Source organism: Pleuronectes platessa, chromosome 15 (genome assembly GCF_947347685.1).
Source record: "Pleuronectes platessa chromosome 15, fPlePla1.1, whole genome shotgun sequence".
In the NCBI taxonomy this organism is placed as follows: domain Eukaryota; kingdom Metazoa; phylum Chordata; class Actinopteri; order Pleuronectiformes; family Pleuronectidae; genus Pleuronectes; species Pleuronectes platessa.
Window position 1 is genome coordinate 16,886,783 of NC_070640.1, and position 20,264 is coordinate 16,907,046.

General features: G+C 43.0%; 1 protein-coding gene across 2 annotated transcripts in view; it reads left to right on the plus strand.

Annotated features, from left to right (window-relative positions):
- kdm6bb (lysine (K)-specific demethylase 6B, b) overlaps positions 1-19,193 on the plus strand; it is a 22,087-nt gene extending 2,894 nt beyond the window's left edge. For both annotated transcript variants that reach the window (XM_053442296.1, XM_053442297.1), the window contains 20 exons: positions 2,494-2,552; positions 3,063-3,186; positions 4,448-4,504; positions 4,762-4,981; positions 5,097-5,342; positions 5,455-5,604; positions 5,686-5,964; positions 6,976-9,488; positions 9,604-9,730; positions 10,612-10,717; positions 11,278-11,483; positions 12,472-12,605; positions 12,693-12,761; positions 12,851-12,999; positions 13,688-13,802; positions 13,893-14,080; positions 14,247-14,388; positions 14,461-14,587; positions 15,142-15,312; positions 16,269-19,193. In XM_053442296.1, the coding sequence (XP_053298271.1) occupies positions 3,068-3,186; positions 4,448-4,504; positions 4,762-4,981; positions 5,097-5,342; positions 5,455-5,604; positions 5,686-5,964; positions 6,976-9,488; positions 9,604-9,730; positions 10,612-10,717; positions 11,278-11,483; positions 12,472-12,605; positions 12,693-12,761; positions 12,851-12,999; positions 13,688-13,802; positions 13,893-14,080; positions 14,247-14,388; positions 14,461-14,587; positions 15,142-15,312; positions 16,269-16,292 (5,142 nt within the window). In that variant the 5' untranslated portion in view covers positions 2,494-2,552; positions 3,063-3,067 and the 3' untranslated portion in view covers positions 16,293-19,193. The remainder of the gene's footprint in view (positions 1-2,493; positions 2,553-3,062; positions 3,187-4,447; positions 4,505-4,761; positions 4,982-5,096; positions 5,343-5,454; positions 5,605-5,685; positions 5,965-6,975; positions 9,489-9,603; positions 9,731-10,611; positions 10,718-11,277; positions 11,484-12,471; positions 12,606-12,692; positions 12,762-12,850; positions 13,000-13,687; positions 13,803-13,892; positions 14,081-14,246; positions 14,389-14,460; positions 14,588-15,141; positions 15,313-16,268) is intronic.
- The last annotated feature ends 1,071 nt before the right edge of the window (positions 19,194-20,264 follow it).

A 20,264-nucleotide genomic window follows, 5' to 3' on the forward strand; every position in this document is an offset into this window, starting at 1 on the left:
TTAGGAAGACAAGTCCCCAAACTATGACTTTCAAAACATAAGTAATACCTGGACCACACACCCACACACGTATTAGTATGCAAGCCAGAAACAGAACTGTAGTATCTTTAAAAAGGGCCCTCATGCTGCTTTACATCACAACTCGGCACTGTTTGTTCTGCACATTTCTAAGCGTATCTCACTGTGAGGGAGAGACACAAAGAAACCCACAGAAACCGAAACAGCAGAAACCCTCATGCACATGACATCATCGTACCTCTCCGCTGAATTCCAGATGTTGCAAATGACCCCTTCACAGACGGGTTAAACATTGGAGCATCTGAGCCATTGTTGTGTATAGAGTGAGATGTAAGCTGCTGGTGACTGACAGCTCCCCTGTGGTGCAGTCGAACAAAAGTGTGTGTGTGTGTGTGTGTGTGTGTGTGTGTGTGTGTGTGTGTGTGTGTGTGTGTGTGTGTGTGTGTGTGTGTGTGTGTGTGTGTGTGTGTGTGTGTGTGTGTGTGTGTGTGTGTGTGTGTGTGTGTGTGTGTGTGTGTGTGTGTGTGTGTGTGTGTGTGTGAGAGAGAAATGTTCCTCAGTGCTACAGAGCTCTGGGTTAAAAGCATGGTGAGGTGTGTCCTTTCTTGGCTGTGCAAAAAGAAAATAGGAATAGTGCACAAATTGAGAAAGCAAGTATTTTTTGGTTTGCATGAATTAAATGACAGTGACTGTCACACAGCAGATGATTGACAGTGATGTGATAGAAGCATAAGCTGCCATTTTGGGACACAAATCCAAACAGGGAAGAATAAATTGATCCAACCAGGATCCTGAGCAAAGAAAGCAAAGTAGCCTACATCTAGAATGGTTCTCAGTTCGGTGTACAGATCCACATTTAATTCCTTATAGATCCAGATTTTTATTTGGATCTGCATCTATCATGAATAAAGGTCCCCTAAACATCCACGATTTTTTTAAATCAAGAAAATGCTTTTCTGGATCCTCACCAAAATTCAATGGAACCTTCTCTGACCCATATTCCATCTTTCTACCAATTTCCGTGGCGATACGCGGAATAATTTTATGCATAATGTTGCTTTAAAAGAAACAAAGAAACATACAACCCAGAAGCAAACCGATGGGAGAAAACCTAACCTCCTCTGCAGAGGTAATGATGCAGATTGTATTGTAAGATTAAACCTGTCACATGTAGAAGCACATTTAATGGAACGCGACAAATTACCAGAAATTTTTTCAATCTATTGTAACTTTTCATTTAGCAGCTAGTGGAATACTGTGCTCTATGTGAGGGGAGAGTCCTACTTTCACTTGACCTTACGAAGTAGTGAACATTGCATGTACATGTAGGATGTCATGTCTTCTTCCTGCTCTAAATATAAATCTCCATGCAGCTGACTCCAAAGAGCCCAAAGCCACGGCAGTAAGAACTGTCTGGCTTCAGTTGCTCTAGCAACTGGTGGGAGATGGATGCTCACGGAGGCTGCTCACTTACATGTGGCTCATTCACTCACACAGAGGTTATTGTTGCACAACTATAAGTTCTACCTTTATGGAACTAATTTGCAGAGTGAATGAAAAAACTTACATCAGGTTGAAGTGGTCAAAAGAATGCATGTAGAAGTGCAGCCTATCATAGTGCAGCAGGGCTCAATTCAGCAAGCAACACTGATCTCAAACTCGGTGCTGAAGTGTTTGGCAGCAGCATTAGAGACAGAAAGAGACTGGAGAGGTTGAAGAGACAATTCTGTTTTCAACAAAGGGAAGATAAATAAAAATGAAAACTATAGTGAGAACAAAACAACATTTCTCAGGGACTGAACCAGCCTGACCTGGACACCTGACCTGATATGGTGGTGCAGTTCTCATTGGGAAGTCGTTGTGCTCACTGTGCCTCTGGAATTTTCTTTACTGGAAGCCTGTAAAAAGGAATCAACATGGAGAAGATGCAGCTTCAGCGTTGATTTGAAAAACCAACTCTCTCAGAGAACGGAGAAATCAGGGCTCATGTGCAGAGATCAATTCTATAGGAGCCCTCCCTGCCATGATTTCTATTTCTTTCTTGTTAAAGGGAGGTTGCCTCAGTCCCTCGTCTTCCTGCCATGTGTTTTCATCACTGAATGGCCACTGGCTGTGGTGGCTGCTGGGAAGCGGGGATTAGAGAGAGACTAAATGCACAATGCAGCTCTGGCTGACTGATGATAGGACCTCTGAGCAGATACAGTGCAGCGGAATATACAGCACCAGGATAATCCAATATTCTATATAGATACACAAATAAGTGACACTTTGGTGCTGATGTCAATCACAGGCCAACTATGATGAAAGCCAGAACAAAAGAATCGTGAAGACATGTTTTAAATACAGCTAATGTTCATCTCTCTCTCTCTCTCTCTCTCTCTCTCTCTCTCTCTCTCTCTCTCTCTCTCTCTCTCCCTCTCTCGCTCTAGTCATGGACAGAATATAATATCTCTCAACCATGTGTCTTGTCCACAGGCTCGATTTTGCTCTCAGGTGTGAAAAGTGGAGGGCCTCCCAAACACAGACCAAGACTGGTAACTACACAACTTTTCCGTCTGTCTTTGTGCATGTGTGTGTGTTTGTGTGTGTGTATGTGTGTCTGTTTATTTAAATGCAAACATACACTATGTGCACCTTAATAGTACTTTACAGTATCACAGAAATAAAGATGTGCATAGATAATTGTTTTTCACTACTGACATAGTAATATAAGTTATAAGCCTGCATGAGTTTCACCATGTTGTGTTTCACTGTACTTTTCATCTGATACTGTAATATATACTGAAGTATTTTTCTTTAAGTAATAAGGGATTCCTCCACTTAAAGGCTTTTTTCCCTTTATAGAATAAGTCAGCGAGTTAAAGAGTTTTATTTCAGAAACTAAAACTACTGCTTAATTAGTGTTATCACACATTGTGTAAGTGTACGAATTACAAACTAAAGATTTCCACAAATACTTCTCAGACTCACTATGGATGAGATTGTATCTGTTAATCTATTAAAAACACAGCATCATACACATGAAGCCCACGTCTGTGTTTCAGGCTGCATGTATCACCAGGCAGAGCTGTACTCTGGCCGTAACACATGGGACTCCTATCCAGCTGGAGGTCCTAACAGAGGACAATGGGCTCCAGTGAACACTCACCTCTGGAGCCACACAAACAGGTCAGTCAGCAGCAACATCAACACATGTTCAAGTGTTTTTTCCACAGAGTGTCGCCTTTTATTTCTGAAAGTACAGCAACCCATTCACATGGGGCACAAATATGTTTCAGATGCACTTAAAATAGCCTCTTTTGTATTTTATGTTTCTTTGCTGATCATGGATTTTGTACTTATGTTGTGAAGATCAACTAAAACTGACTATAAGACGAAAGTAAACTTCACTTGGGGGGAGAAAAGGGCTGAAGCCTTCCTGAAAACAAATTAAGATCAGTGAAAGTGAGGATGAACTGCCCCAGCGAGGGTCATTTCAGCAGGGGGGACTCCAGCCTTTGTTGTCTGGGTTGATGTAAGATAAGCACCACTTCATGTTCCCGGCTGATTAAGTGAAAATGTGATGAGCTCTTACTTCAGCTGCAGCAGTGAGCGGGAACCCGTCTGTGCAGTTTAAACAAGCACGAGTGTGGTGAACGTAACCATAACGTATTTCAAACTGCAACTGAGAGAAAAACCTCAACATGACATTTCTCTGGCAGCAGGTGGAGGCTTTAACCATTGTGCTAACTGCAAAGTATGTGTGTCAGGTTGTGGCTTTTGGGAATACAAACAATTATGACTCTCAAAGAGACACTAAACTCTACACTCTAAATTATTTTACATTTTTGGAAAAAAACATGTGCTTTACGTCAGTTAAATGTTTAATTAGACTTGAATATAGAATAAACTTGTATAATGTACACTTTATACTTTATTTAAAGTAGAGGAAATAAAGTAATTTCAAGTATCATTTAAAAACTTCAGACGAGTCACATTGAGTATGCTAATTCTCTGTGGTAAAAGAGGTTTATTCGGTTTTCTCTCAGTAGAAAAGAAAGTGTGGTTACTATAGTAAGGATAAGAGTCGTTTACAGTCTCTCTCAAGAGCCACTCATAGAGAAACCTCAACAAGTCGACACTGTGCTTCCTCTGTCCCTCGGAAATACACACGCAAACTCAATTTGGTGAGCGGTTGTTGAGACAATCGAGTCAGTCGGAGATTTCTCCTTCACAGTTTGATGTCATCACGGTTTCATGAGAGCTACCGTTAAAGAAATGATCGGGGCACCACGTCACCACCGAGTTACACTTGAGTCAGAGATTCAAAGAAACAGCACAAAAGGGAAATCAACAGTCAGGAAGCAAGTTGGACTTGTTGCCCGAAACGTAGCAAGTAGGCTATTGTGACAGATTTGTGACATCATCACATGAACTTTCAACATTACAGATGCCAAGAAGGGCGCAATCAATCACATCATCCGCCATCAAGTCGTCTCTATAACAGGTGAGTGAAACAATCAATTCACAATAGTTTATTATAATCTTTCACAAATTTTTCAAGTCATGTATTTAAATTACATATGACATTAAAACTTGGATGGCTCGTGCAGCTTTTGAAAAGTTATCTTCCCTTGAGCCATTAGAGCAACAGAGCAGTACCAAACTTGATAGACACATTCCCTGGATGTATGAAGCTCCATTTGTGCTGTGGCACCATTATTCTAAGTACTTGCTGCTAAGTTTGTTTGGTGTTCCTCATAGGGGGGAGAGAACAGTCAACCATGGTCAGGACAAAGGTATCTCAAAGGGGCACAGACAGCATCCACGTGTATGGGAGGGTAAAGATCCGCCGTTTGAGGCCCAGAACTGGCAACCCAACTCCTCGCGCTCATTCCACAACCGAGCTGAAAACAACAACGGTTATCCAACCGCAGCCGGAGAGCGCTACGCAACCTGGGACAATAACGTCAGCAACTCTGAGGTACGCCCTGCTGATCAGGAACGATATTATCTTCAAAGGTCTTGAAATCGCCGTTGGGGCTGCAAGCGTGTCATCGTTTGACTTTTCTGACTTTCTGATTGTGGTTGTATGTTAGCATGGTGCTCCTCGCCTTCATCGCAACAACAGAGAGCTCCAGCCACCGCCAGAGAGATGGGCCCCCTCAGACTGTCGCAGGAGCTCCCCAGGCAGGATGATGAACAACAGACCGGGGCCCTGGAAACGACCGGCCCACCATCAGCGGCGAGACCAATTACACCAGCACAGTCCATCCCCGCCTCACTCTTTATCTCCAAGGGAAGAGTGTCCTGCTAAGAGGAGGAGGGACTCTGGTCCTGATCAGGTAAAGTTTCTTGACTTAGTACAACAACATGACATTTTATTTCTGTGCAACAGCACCACCCGTTGGTATGACCCTGTCTAGTATTACAGGATGCCTATGCTTCTCTGTTCAGTCACCTCATCCTGGATCAAGACATCTACCTTTACTGGCCCCCTCCCCGCCTCGCCACCACCACCGTCACCAAGATGACTGGAAGCCCCTCAGCGACAGGGTGGGTCCTTTCCACCACTCTGACCACAGGACCTCAGCAACACAGCAAACGGTCGGTCTGTCATCTGTGGATGACTGCTAAAAAATAACAGATGAGCAGAAATGTGGATGATGTTTGATTTCTACCATCCAGGAAACCTCTAAACTTCGAGCTGGCGGACATGGCTTCAGTAACAGTAACCCGGCAGCTCCAAACCAGAGTTGTGGCAGCAGACCGCCACATCACGGAAGCAGAGGGAAGGTCGAGCGGAAAAACCTGTCTCCACCAGCAGACCACACCCGTGTGCCTTACAGCCACCAAAACCATCATTACCACTACCAACGGCACACAGGCCATCCCAGAGCACCACAGCACAACCTGCCACTTCACCCTCCAGAGGACTCACGGAGCCATCACCACAAACAAAGCACAGTGAGAAATAAACACAGAAACAGCAGGAACACAGTTTTCAATTAGCCTTCAGTATGGGCTTAATTTTACATCTGAATCAATGTTTTTTGAGTTTCAAAATGTTGTATTCTATTTTTATCTATAAGATATTAATGTCAACATAACATTATGATTTAACACAACAGATTCAGCAGCCATTTTCCTCTGACATCCCGCTTGGCTATAACCAGAATGATGTTATACCGCTGTGATCCTGGTTCATAAGTCATATAAACATAGAGAATCTAACAAACTGTTTTCAGTTCACAGGTCCCTAACTGATCAGGCAGTGAGAAGACCGAATCCTGAGGGATATTATTTCATACAAAGGGAAACCCAATTCTTTATCCCAAAATATATCAATGCACCTCTGGGACACAGTTATTTAAGCCCGGAAGTAAAATGCACTGGAATCAAGCTTGTAATCTAACGCTAGATGCTCAATCTCAATCCAATGCTACGGTGCCTGAAACAAACTGTTGATATAAACAGTGTGAACATTACACAGAAATAGGTTCCAGTGAGCAGAATGTGACATAACGCTACTGATTTAACCTGAGTATTTCTGAGGTCAGGTCAAAAGACACAGTTGTACTTAATGTAAAATTGCTGGCTTGCTTACATACATTTTACTTACTTCTTAAATAACTGTGTTCAAGATGTGCATTGATGTTTCAGCATAAAAAAGCCCTCATGGCTAGGAAGTGGTTAAATGCTTGCTGTGGTCCAATGGCAGCTGATGAGATATCAAATGTGTCCTGTGACCCTGAAACATGCTCTTATGTCCTAACGGATATTAACTATCCATTATCTAGTAGCTGATCAGTTGGGTACCAGTGAAATGAAAGCACTCTCTGAGTTTATATGGTTTATAATCCTGGATCACAGCTTCCCACAATGATGTCAGAGGAAAATATCCACTGTGTCAATATGGCCTATGGAGAGATGTTTACCTGAACCACAGTCTAAATGGATATAATATTAACTCTGCAGGAACCTCAACGCACTCATCAAAGAAGCATTTTAAGGGATCCAGCCCTCGCCCATTCTTCTGGTGCAGACTCCCCTTATTCATCCCTCCTCTGCAGCCCTAAAGATGGAGGATCCACTGCCAGCAGTCCATGTGCTCTCTCCAGTCCCTCTTCATACACAGTGCCCATCGGCAGGAAAGATCCTGCGATCATTCGTCAGTGTAGTCCCGGCCTCAGTGCAGAGCAGAGACTCCACGGAAGCCCCCCCTCACACAACCAGACCAGGTTTTCGGACGTCAAGTACAGAAAGAGTTCACAGCCGCTCTGCTCACGACAGCTCCCCCACAGCAGATCGAGAGCCAGCAAGCTTGACAAGGAGCTGGAGCAACACGCAAAACCTGAGTGCAAACAAAAAGAGAAGCTGGGGAAGAAAGAGAAAAAGGGGGATATTCTGAAGATGAGCAGAAAAGGCGATGAAAGAAAAAGGCGGAAGAAAAAAGAGGAGAAAAGGCCGGGCGAGCGAAAAAGGAAAAGAGATAAAGCTGTTACAATGGAGGGAAAGTTAGGCATGAAAATCAGGAAGAGGGAGATGTCCACCTCCATCTCAGCCTCAGCAGAGGATAAAGTGAGTAGGATGGAGACTCCGATCCCAGAGACACCCAAACACAAGCACAGGGTGAGGAGTGAACGAGCGGAGGGGACACACAGGCCGTTTGCAAATACTTCTCATCCTAAATGCACTTCACAACAGCTGCCCTCAAAATCTGGAAACCACAAAATGTCCAAAAAGAACAGCGGTCCCCAGAAACACCCTGTCAAAAATCTAACAATGACATCCCCCAGGAAAACCAGCGCCAAACAGACCAGCAGGAAGCCCACCACTGTCTCATCGAAGTCAGACGGCAGACCGAGAGGAAAGCCAGACGATACACTCCCTTCACTTTTGTTTAAAGCCTTAGCACCTCTCAGTGCAGCATGTTCCACGAGTGCAGAGCAGGGAGGTGTTCTCAATGCCCCGGACCTCCAGCCCGTGGGGGTGAGGGAAATAGGAGACAACCTCGCGAACACTCCTCCTGTTCTGAGCTGGCAGGGCTCTCCAGTGTCGAGTCTGGAAGAGGATGAGGACGAGTTAGGGAAGGGAGTGATCAGTCGACCTGTCCTCCAGCCCAGCCCCACTCAGTGCTCCCCCCACCCTGTGGACAACGACAGCTCGGACGATACGGAAAAGGAGCCTTGCGGAAGTTTGCGAGCTGACAGCAGCGACAGGTCAGAATACTGTGATACGCCTCGGTCCACCGATCAAGTTGCAGAGGAACAATCAAAAGAAGACGTGGACAGCAATGGGGAGACATCTGGGTCTCTTCTCCGTGAGCTTTGCCACCACAAAGCAGGGCTGGACGACGTCTTCAAGAGCCTGGCCACCTTCCTCGGAGGCCAGAGGGTCTCGCGTCGAGGCGGCCCGTTTGGTGGCCCTCCAGAGAGCACTGCCGGAGGGGTGAAGTACTCCTCTTCTCTTGAACTTGGGCCAGATATACACTGCCAGGAGCATCACGATTTCTCCCCCAAGTCCGATCCCACAGCGTCCTCCAAACCTGCTCATATTAAATCACCGACTCACGTTACCTCAGACTCGCTTGGGAAATCCCACAGTCCGAAAGAACCGAGAACTGAACCTGTCGCCGACGCCCCAGTGCAGGAGCCTGAGACTGTCGTGAAAGTAAAACAAGAAGGTAAAGATTCCGAGATCCTCCCTGAGAGAATTGACTCATCTCTTCTCGACGGGTCACTGAGTGCAGAGCTGAGAGTGACCACCACAGATACAGCCTCTCTCACCAGCCTCCTCACTGTTTCCACCAAGGAAGAGAGAGGACCCAGCACGGAGCCCGGACACAGATGTGCAGACAGAAAAAGAAAACAAAAGGATAAGGACGGAGGAGGGGAAGAAGAGATCAAGATTAAGATTAAGACAAAGGAAAGCAGTGTCATCTGTCCCAAAAACAAAGTAAATGAAGTTAAGGATTCGGAAGAGAGGGGTGTTTCATCCGCGGAGAGAGCCATCTCCAAAAGTTCTAGCAGACCTCTCAAAGATAGTAGGATAGGCCAGATTTCTCAGGAAAATCAATCGCCACGAGGCAAGGACATCCGGAGAGAGAAAGAAGACACTGGGAACGCTGAGGTCAAAGTAGAAAGAGAGGAGAAGAAGGAAGTGATCACTGAGTTAGAAAACAATAAATCGTCCGCGGCTAGAAACCCAGAATCGAAAGCTCCAAACCCAGCGTCAACTTTAACAATCAACCCATCCAAACTGTGTGTCTCAACACCGGCGAGCAAACCCCCCCGCTCCTTAGCGCCAGTCGATCCACTGAAACTGAAAGCGCTGTCCATGGGCTTGTGTAAGGAGCTGAAGATCCTGCTGTTCAAAGTGGAGAGCGCCGGAAGACACACGTTCAACATATCAGAGGTGGAGGAGCAGAGGGTCCCACTTTCCAAGATCAACATCGGCAACACGGCAACAGAAGTGATCAGATCCTGCAAGTAAGTGCTTGGGAAAAAGAGATCCTCCTCGCCTGGCGGGGATTGTGAAGGGAAATTTCCGAGGTAGGTGTCTTGCTGACTGATGTGTTTTATTGCCCTGTTGTCTTTTTTCCAGGGGGACGAGGGTGAAGGGGAAGTTCAGGGAGTCGTACCTGCTTTCTTCATTTTCCGTTAAACCCGACATCGCCGTCAAGACGCCCATTCCTCGAGAAAAGCTCAACCCTCCGACACCAAGTATCTACGTGAGTCCATACAAAGTAGCCCAGCCTGACTTGTAGCATCATCAAATATTGACTCCCAAATTCTTATTTTTAACCATGCGAGCACTAGTGCAGTGCCTGTTTCTAAACCTTATTGCTTGGCTTGTGGCGATGCTGGTTTCAGCTTTCTTTCGGAAACTTTAAAGGCGATCTAGTTGAGCAGCAATAAGGAAAGATCGGCTGCAGGACTCTGACGCTGCATCACCGCCGCTGCACAAAGAGCAGGTCACCTGTTAATTCAGAGTTTGGTGAAGCTTGACTCAGTACTGATCTGGTGGCTTGTTGTTGATTCATATTGAACGCGTCTAATGTCCAGATTACACCAAACTTGCCTTTCTTATAATAAACATGCCAAGTGTGGAGCAAATGTGATGAGCGGTTCTCGAGCTATGTGAGCCACAGATAAAGAGACAGAGAGATAGAGATTCTTTGAATTAACAGTTGGGATTCAGACTGAGGACTAGCTGATTGATTTCCATACAAATAGGTACAGGCATTTACATGCATCCCTTCAGTTTTATCTTAGAACTCTTAATTTAGCACAAACATTTTAATTGTTTGATGCTTTTGCTCATGACCAAACACAGTTTTACACACAGTTACAGTTTGAAAACTCAGCAGAGCTGCTAGCAAAGTGTCAGATGCTTATTTGTTATGAAAATCAGCTATTTTAACGATCATAATGATAAGAATTCACTTAAATGCGAATCATTGAACCGATAGCAGCAGAGAGAAGTGCCATATCATATCTTGTTTCATCACGTCTACATGTTATTTAGTTTTCAACAGTGTGTATTGTTCAACTGTGTTTAAGAGACATACATTGATTCCTTTTTGCTGCGTTCCCTGTGTCGTGTTTGCAGTTGGAGAGCAAGAGGGACGCCTTCTCTCCAGTTCTGCTTCAGTTCTGCACTGACCCCAAAAATGCTGTCACTGTCATCAGAGGCCTTGCCGGCTCCCTCCGCCTGAGTAAGTTTATCCACCACACTCATCTCAGCACATTCACTGCACTCCAATTACGCTATTTAGCCCAGCAGGATTGATCAAACTCCATTCACCCTGAATGAGTTGATAAGTAAAGCGTCACTATTAATTAGGACTCATTGTTTATTGTCTGGTGAAAACAGGGCTTCTTCTTAAAGCACAAATAAATACAGAATATATCCTTATTTTTAGATGTGCAGTGGTAGACGTTGTAGACATTTGATATTTCTATAACAGAAAACATGTGGGCTCTTTGGACAACACTTTCTCCTCACTATGTTTGATGTGGACGCTGCATCATTCCTTTTGTAAATAAAGATTTTAGAGACTTGCCTAAAAGTGCCAGAGGCGGGTTCTGAGCACTGCTGCTGAATCTTGAAACCAGTCTTATGTCAAGAACACAGAACACTTCACTTTATGATCCATATTTGAATTCAGAGAAAACATTTGCTTAACCTCGACATTGACAGGGCTACTGGGAGGCCATATCAAGAATTGCTGCTTTGAATGAATTTGCCTCATCTCTTGTTCTCTCCTTCTTGTAGACCTCGGGCTTTTCTCCACCAAATCCCTGGTGGAGGCCAATGCAGAACATGCAGTGGAGGTGAGGACTCAGGTGCAGCAGCCCGCTGATGAGAACTGGGATACCAGCGGCTCGGCGCAGACGTGGCCCTGCGAAAGCAGCCGCTCACACACCACCATCGCCAAATACGCCCAGTACCAGGCCTCCAGCTTCCAGGAGAGCTTGCAGGTAGACATTTTCCTTCATCGCACACTAATGGACACACATGCTTGTTTTATAACTTATCTGAAACCAGGAGAGTGTGCTTTACTTTCAAAACCACAACTATGAACAGAACTCTTAAGAGGCATGTTCAGGTGATTGAAAATAATTTGTGGTGTTCATCAATTTTCATGAAATGTTGACTTCACAGTTCCATAATCTCAATAAATTGAGGGTTGAAAAATAATACAGATTTTTGCAAAATCAGCATTGACTCGAAAGGTGGTCGACTAATTTGCCTTGATAAGAGCATTTAAAGGGAAGGTTCACCCCAAAATAAAAATGCACTCATTGTCTACTCGCCACGAAGCCGATGGAGGGGTGGGTGAAGTGTATGAGACCACGACTCCACAACATTTCTGGCTGCAACGCTGTTTACCCCTGAAACTCCAGGAGTGTTTTGAGGACTCAAACACTTCACACACGTACACTACCCCTCCATTGGCCGAGTGATGAGTCGATAATGAGTGAATTTCCATTTTTCTGTAAACTATCCCTATAACCTAGCGTCAAACTATTTATTCTTTATTGTCTTTAATACTTAAGGTATTTTGGTGAAACACAGTTTTTTAATATCCAGTAACATTTTTGAAATGATGTTGATGATTATACTTTATTATTATATTATAATTTCACTCTTGAATTTGGTTATGCTACAGTTTCAGCTCTTCTCCTCATGCTCACACTGCTTCTGTGAATGCGTGAAACATCTGCTCTCATATTTATCCTCTGCTCTTTGATAATTAACAATTTTGTTTGTTATTTTTGAGAAAGAGCATTACAAAATCTGAAAGTGAAATCAATAAAATGGACACTTGCATAACCTAACCTGAAGAAACAGAGGTTTAATGGCCATTGTCCCTAAAATAAGCAAACAACTAAACCTGCAGCATTTTACTAAAGCCTCTGTTCATGGTGTGAACCTGTCAGCTAAGCTCCTGCAGATGTGTTATAGGAGGAGAAGGAGAGTGAGAATGAAGACGAAGGAGAGCAAACACAGAGCTCGGACGAAGCAGCCACCGCAAAAGCTGTCCTGATGTTAGCCAACAGTAAAGGAGGTCCCCCCTCAACTCCCACCAGCACACCCAGGTTAGCACCGAACCGTGGTCTGTGTGTGCTGAATTACTGTTCTACTATGTGAACGTTACCCACCTGATACTTTGTCCCCCCCCCCAGCTCAGACCAGAAAACTGCTGGAAAGATCATTAAATTTGGGACCAATATTGATCTCTCAGACCCTAAAAGGTGAGTTTATGATAAATCTGCCCGCTCGAGCCGGAGCCCCCTCAGGCTATTGTTGTTTCACGTAGTCCCTCGTGTTTTTCTTTAATAAGGTGGAAGCCCCAGCTGCAGGAGCTGCTGAAGCTGCCGGCCTTCATGAGAGTGGAGTCCAGCCACAACATGCTCAGCCATGTCGGTAACACCATCCTGGGCATGAACACTGTGCAGCTCTACATGAAGGTGCCGGGAAGCCGCACCCCGGGTGAGTGTATCTTGCGGAGATGCGAAGTATAAATACTTCAAAGAATACATTTTTTAAGGTGTCTGTGCTTTACTTCAGCGTTTAATATTCTGAGGATTTTAACTTTTTACTCTCTTCATTTTAAAACAAATCTCTGTGTTTCTACTCCTTACATTTTCAAAACAGGCTCATTAATTTCGTTTAAAGGCATTTGAGGGGGATTTTTTTTATTTTATTTTGTATCATCGAATGCCGCCTTCCCAACATCAAGACAGATGTCAACTCTAAATGGACAGTAACATAAAGGAGGCGATTCCTTGAAGTGCCAATCACGCATAACAGATGTAACCTTGCCTTATACACATTAAGAAACTCAATTAAATACTGTTTAAATTTCATCCTGGGTCATTTTTCATGTTCACAAATCATTGTTTTTAACCTGTTTTAGGTATATTGTATTTTATCTTAAGTATGAGTGGTTTAAGTTAAATAGTCTTTGATTTATATCTTTGGACAGATACAGCTGTTAGAAATAGCCTCCAGAGGGAAACCTGTTACTTGTATACTTGATCAAATTTATTTCTTTGATCACAGAATGTGTGTTATTTTGCCACCTAGTTTCTAGTGTGTGTGTATAGTAATCCTCAGATTTTAAAAGCAGGCCTGTGTTCAAACTTTAGAATTCCTAAACTTTTGCATTTATCACCAGGTCACCAAGAGAACAACAATTTCTGCTCCGTCAACATCAACATCGGACCTGGTGACTGTGAGTGGTTTGCCGTCCACGAGCATTACTGGGAAGACATCAACAGATTCTGTGAGAAGTGAGTGATGGGGCTTTAACAAACGATGCAGTGGTAAACTTCAGAGTGTGTGCATGCTAACGTGCACCGCTGCCACCTGTTTCTCCTCAGGCACGGGGTAGATTACCTCACAGGGTCCTGGTGGCCAGTGCTGGAGGACCTCTACAGCTCCAACATCCCTGTGTACCGCTTCATCCAGAGGCCGGGCGACCTGGTGTGGATCAATGCAGGGACTGTGCACTGGGTCCAGGCCGTGGGCTGGTGCAACAACATCGCCTGGAATGTGGGACCACTCAACTGTAAGGACAAGGAAGAATAGCTCATTTGAAACCGCAGCTTGAGATGATATATTAATTTGTTGCTCTTTGTCTCATATATATATATATATATGAATATATTATATGCTGTTTTTAATGCCCTGCCCATGTTCAGCCTCACCACTGTTTGTGTTCTCTGCTCGCCCAGCGTACCAGTATCAACTCGCCCTGGAGCGCTTTGAGTGGAACAAGGTGAAGAAGGTTAAGTCAATCGTTCCCATGATCCACGTTTCCTGGAATGTGGCTCGAACCATCAAGATCACCGATCAGGACACATTCAAGATGCTCAAGTAAGATGTGTCTCTGTGCGTATTGGTGTGTGTGTATGTGCGTGTGTATATTTACTTTCCACTCTCTCTCAGACACTGCCTGATGCAGTCCATCAAGCACATCCAGATTCTAAGAGACCAGCTGGTGGCCGGAGGGAAGAAGATCTCTTACCAGAGCCGCGTGAAGGATGAGCCGCCATACTACTGCAACGAGTGTGACGTGAGTCACTCCTCCCCCCCGCCTCTCACTGTCCGTACATCTCTCTATCTGATCTAATCTAATAATGTGGGACACATAGCTGGAGAACCTTTGATCTTATAGGCTTCACACTTCCATGTGTATGGTTTAGGGCCCAAAGATGTACAGACTCCAATTTGGTGTGATTCCCACACGTGATGTGTTCTTTATTAATAAACTTTTTGGACCAGTGCTCTGTGGCAGTGGCAGCTGGTGCTCATCCACGTTAGTGATGTTGTTAATCACGATAACAGCGCGTTCACGACAACGATAACCGATTCTCCCCTTCAGGGTTCTGTGTACTGAGTTGAGCTTTGCTGAACTTTGAATAAACAGGTGAACAGCTCTTTGTGCAGCAGTGGTGGTGCAGCTCAGGGTTCCGAGCCACTTTTACAGAATGGAGCAACCAGCATTACCACTAGCCCAACAAACAGCCTATTCTCAGCAGGCAGGTTGAGACCGCTGTCTGCACTAGTACAGGGAATTGTGCGTTTCTGTACGTGGTGTAGATGCATCACAAATGGGTTGATGTGCAGGTGGAGGTGTTTGACCTGCTCTTCGTGACGAGTGACAGCAGCAGTAAGAAGACCTACGTGGTGCACTGTGAGGACTGCGCCCGAGCTAAGACCCCGTCTCTGGCAGGAGTCGTGGTGCTGGAACAGTATCGAATGGAGGAGCTGATGAAAACCTATGACAGCTTCACTCTGGTCAGTCTCACTCCCTCACTTATCTCGTGCAGTAACAGTGAACACTTCAGATAAGGCAAAAAAGACATGACACACACACAGACGGTAATCACACAGATATGTTTAAATTGCAACCCATTCACATCAACTTAACGCTGTTCTCTTCTATTTTCTAAGCCATTATGCCTCAGGACTTACAATCAACTGTAGTATTGATTTCCAGTCTACCAGACAGGAAGTTCATGTCAGTTCATTTCAGTACAATGTACAAATGAGTCTTGCCTTATCTAGTTTTATTAACACATAGATGCATTTGTTTGTTGCTGAAGTTTACTTTAGGATTTATTTGTACTGTAGCAGCAATAAGGGACCCTCTTAGCTCTTTATCAGTAAACTAACTTCTAAGACAACACCCCCTTTATTACAAGAAACATTTATATCGCATCTTTTCACAGCTTCTATGAATTTCTGTCTAATAAGCTCCACAATAGAGAGAGGGCGTTTGCAATAAATCAAAATAAAACTTCAATAAGGCATTAACGCAAATTAAATGTTCACTCTGTTGGACTACCTGCTGTTTCTAGAGCAGATTTCGAATGTGTGATGGATGATTCCCGCACAATGCTTTCACAATTTAGTGTTCAGTTTAAGACGACAGTTCACCACATTGTCACATGTATACAAACTTCAGGACAAAAGGAAATATTCAGCGTATATTCTTATATTCTCTATACATTTTATCTTAATTTTCTCAGTAGACTGGATACCTCCAGACCACTTCCTTATTTCCTTTATATTTATACTATAAGAACTAGGTTATCGTCTGTAGGATTAAAAAGAGAGGCTCTACTGAGTGCCATTCTGTCTTAAAATAGTTAGAATTAATAATTGACCTCTAATTGATGAGTTAATATTAACACGCATCATTTTCCTGTGATCAGCTGAGCTCTATCGCTTCCTCTTCTCTTCCTCCTCAGGCTCCATCGCCCATTTCTAAGTGACGACTCCTTCCCGGCGTCTTTCAGCCATAACCAAAACTCTAATGGCAGCACAAATGTTGTCTTCGAAGGCAATCTATTCCTGCAAACACTGAATCAGCCAATCACGTTTACTCAGTATTGTTTACATCACACAATAAGGTATGGATACTCAGCCAATCCAACTCTGCTCACTGTCTTCCCCATACCAGCTGCTGATTGGACGTGTGTTTTTTTTTTTAAATAGAATGACTAGACTGGTACTTCTCATGAAATCATTTCCGACGTGGACAACAAAAAGAAAAAAAAAAAAAATGTGAGCACTGCTAACACTGAAAAACTGGTGATATATTTAACGGACACTGCTGTGATTCAAAAGCGTCAAGTAGCCAGTTCTGTGTATTAATTCAGGTACTTTTATGCAAATCCAGTAGAACTTTTTTACACCAATCTAGTTATTCTATATGTCCATGAATTTGCTGTGATTCTATTGTACCAGCAGGGGAATCGCTTCACAGGAGAAGTAGCTGATTGTCACATTTGGCATCGTATTGGTTCCTGTTTTTTGTTCTTTATTCAGGTGAACTCTCCACATTTGTAACTCCTGTCTGTAAACTCTAGTTTAGGGGGTGCTATTCTTCGAGGTGCTTGCTGGCTACTTTAAAATTAAAAGTTGTACCAGCCTAGAAGTACACCACATTGGCCTTGTGAACTGTATTTAGAAGAGAGGTAATTAGACGATTAAACGTGCGCTAATAAGGTTTCATGTGAGTATAAATCCAGTCAAAAACTTTCATCAGTTTCTCTAAAATACGGGTTTACCAGTGGACTAATATGGTTTCATTCTTAGTTGGAAAATTTAAATTTTTGTATTCTTTCTTTGTTTTTCACATATCAAGCTAACACTTTGTTGGTATTGTTACTATGATACACCCAGAAAGCTGGGGAAAAAAAACATTGAGTTGTTTTTTTGTTTTTTTGAAATGAGGAAACAATCTGTTTTATACCTCTTTTGTTGCCATGTTCTTGTTTGTAGATGACAGAGAAAATACATAATTGTAAATTGTGAATGAATTTATGCGATACGTGGTGTGCATGGACGATGTGCAGGGGGGTCGGCTATGCAGCGTTTCTGTTCTGCCCCAAAACATTGGTCCGTGATGCTCGGCTCCGTTCACTGCCACTGGGTTTAAAATGCTGGATTTACACTTGAACAGGCTGACGAGCTCATTAACCAACGTGACATTTATATTGTCCATTTTCTTCATCAGTATTTAGGAAGCCCTTCAACAGTAAAGCTCTTATTGTGTTGATGCTACATAGTCTGAACTTATTATGTCCAAACCTGATTGGTGTTATTTCCTGTTTGATTTAATACAATTTTTTAATTTTTTTAATTTATTTTCCCTCCTAGAAGGGTTTTTGTCCTTTGAAGTTAATTCTAATTTGTGAATAGTAAAAATACAAATATAATTTGATTAATTGTTTCCTTACCTTTCTTATCAGTTTAATTTGTTAATTTGCTGTAGGTTGCTGGTTTTCACATTCTTTTGTTTCTGTCATGTCATATTTGACATTTGCTTAATTTCGGTCACAATGTGACAAAAACTATATCAAACACTCATATATTTTTTTCCTTAGATAAATTATATAAACAATCAATATTGATAAGGATATGTAATAATGAGCAGCATATATACAAACTAAACTGAGAAATCCACTTCTAAATGAACTCAGCCCTTGTTTACCATTTCTCTCCTGTAAATATTACTCACCGATACCTGCAATAAGCTCATATCAGCTGAGTTATTGTTCCAGCTCTTCTTCAAAATACTGTTCCAGCCTTTTCCTGAATCTCATAAAATCATCACGTACCACACTGGAGTGGATTCACAGCTTAGGTTGTGTAGCCGTTCGAAATAATCCCCCGCTAGCGTCAACATCGCTGAGGATCCTTCCCCCTTCCCCAGTCAGTCTGTGCACACCAATTCATGTACATACTGTATCTGTTTTCAGGTTTACTAGAAGACTTCTGTAGTTTTGTTCTCAATCAAAAATCTACTTTGTATGTGGTCAAATTTATCCACCTCAGTCACTCGTTTTTGTTGTCGCGATATTATAATACACCCTGTTTGACTCCAGTTGAAATAACTGCAATGGGAGTTTCTTCCCACTTTTATACCTCTTTTTGTTGTGGGCTTCAGATTTTTTGGATTACAGAGAAATTGTACATTGTGACATTATTTATACTGTACATGGTTGTTTTCTTATATATTTATTGCATTTCAGTGGGTACTTCCCTGGATAAGGGGCTACAAGGTATTCGAAAAGTGTAGTACGATCACAGAGTGTGGATAGGGGAAGTGCAATCAGGGGGGGTGGTTCGATTTTCATGGTGCTGGACCCCCTCCTTGCCTCAATGCCCCCTCATTAAACAGCATATGATGCGTATGAACATAGGTTACTGATACAGCTCAAACCAATCAGTTGGTGCTTAGAACCATTTCCACAGTTTACTGGAAACAGAAATGGAATGATGTCTCTGTACTGTATCACATAGATAAATAAAAGATCTTTTTAACTTTATTTCCATTGTATGAAACTCATAATCTTGTGAAGCATTAGTGGTTTTATGATGAGCATTAGTCGTAGTTGTACTTCTTGACTCTTTTGTGGAGACTTTTAGGGATGTGACATTTTAATGGCGTCAGGGTTTTTTGTTTTTCCTGTGTCCTGTCCTCATTATTAGTATTATTTCAAGGATGTGATGATGCTCTCTTTTTTTCCCTGTTGACTTTGTTTTTGTTTTTGATTTTATGCTGCACTTATTGTTTTCAAAAAGAACTCACCTAGAAGAAAATCCTGAGCCAGACCTGTCTTAAATTGTGTTGTTGTTTCAAGAAAATAAAATGTTTTGATAAATTATTCACCAATGAGTCCTTGCCGCTTGTTTCCTCTGTGCCGTCTCCTCGGGTTTGTCCTCTCTCTGAGAACGAGGTATCCAGGTCTGCCCTCCCTCTGTGTGTCCAAAATGATAAGCTGCAGCACCCGAGGGAAAGGAGCTGCTCTGACGTTTTCTGAGAACATGGTTTGTGGGGAACATTTTCTCTCTTTCACAGTTTGATTTGAAAACCTTTGCTGAATGACTTGGTAGACATTTTCGTGTTGCTTCTCATACAGGACAAAAACATGCAGTGGTCTGAAAAAGCAAACTGTAGCCCCATGAACTACTTGATAAACATGAAACTAGAATTCACCCGAGTTGATTGACGCTATCACCACACCCTGATGAGGGCATGAACCGACATGTGTGTTTTTTAATGCTACAAGCCCATTGAAATAAAGGCCTTTCACATTTTTCAAACCTCTGTGAGTGCCTGGACCTACATTCTTCATGCCTTTCTTTTTGGACATAAAGTGTTTTTCATGTGGTTATTAACTGTTTAGGGAACAGAACCGTCTGTGTTTACACATCATTCATTGTATATAGGTACATCTATCTATCTCTATCTGTCTGTATGTCTTCCTGTCTGTTTTAATATAATTTCTATCTATAAGTACTGCATACAACCACAGGATGGCGCCACATTTCCAAATATCCAAATTCTAAGAAGCTGCTTTACTTAGCATTTTTACAAAGTCTCCTTTTTCAAGGTGGGACACAAAATACCAGAAGCCTGTCCTGCTGAAGAAATTAAGGAGGAAGCGGGTGAGAAACCTGCTTCACCACCAAGGATTTCATCTTCACCAATTCAACCCATCATGCAGCACCATCAACCATATCGTCACAGTGTCAGGAGACTTCAGGGCAGAGCTACATTGTCGACCTCTTGTCAGAGTGGTAGAGCACAACAGTGAGCACAGGAGGCAACGCTGAGCGGGGCAATCATGTTTGAGCGATTGCTGTCAGAGGACAAGGAGAAAACAACTGGAGGGCTTTGTTGCCTTAATCAAACTCTGAAAAACTGTCACTCAAAATGGCACCATTTACCAAAA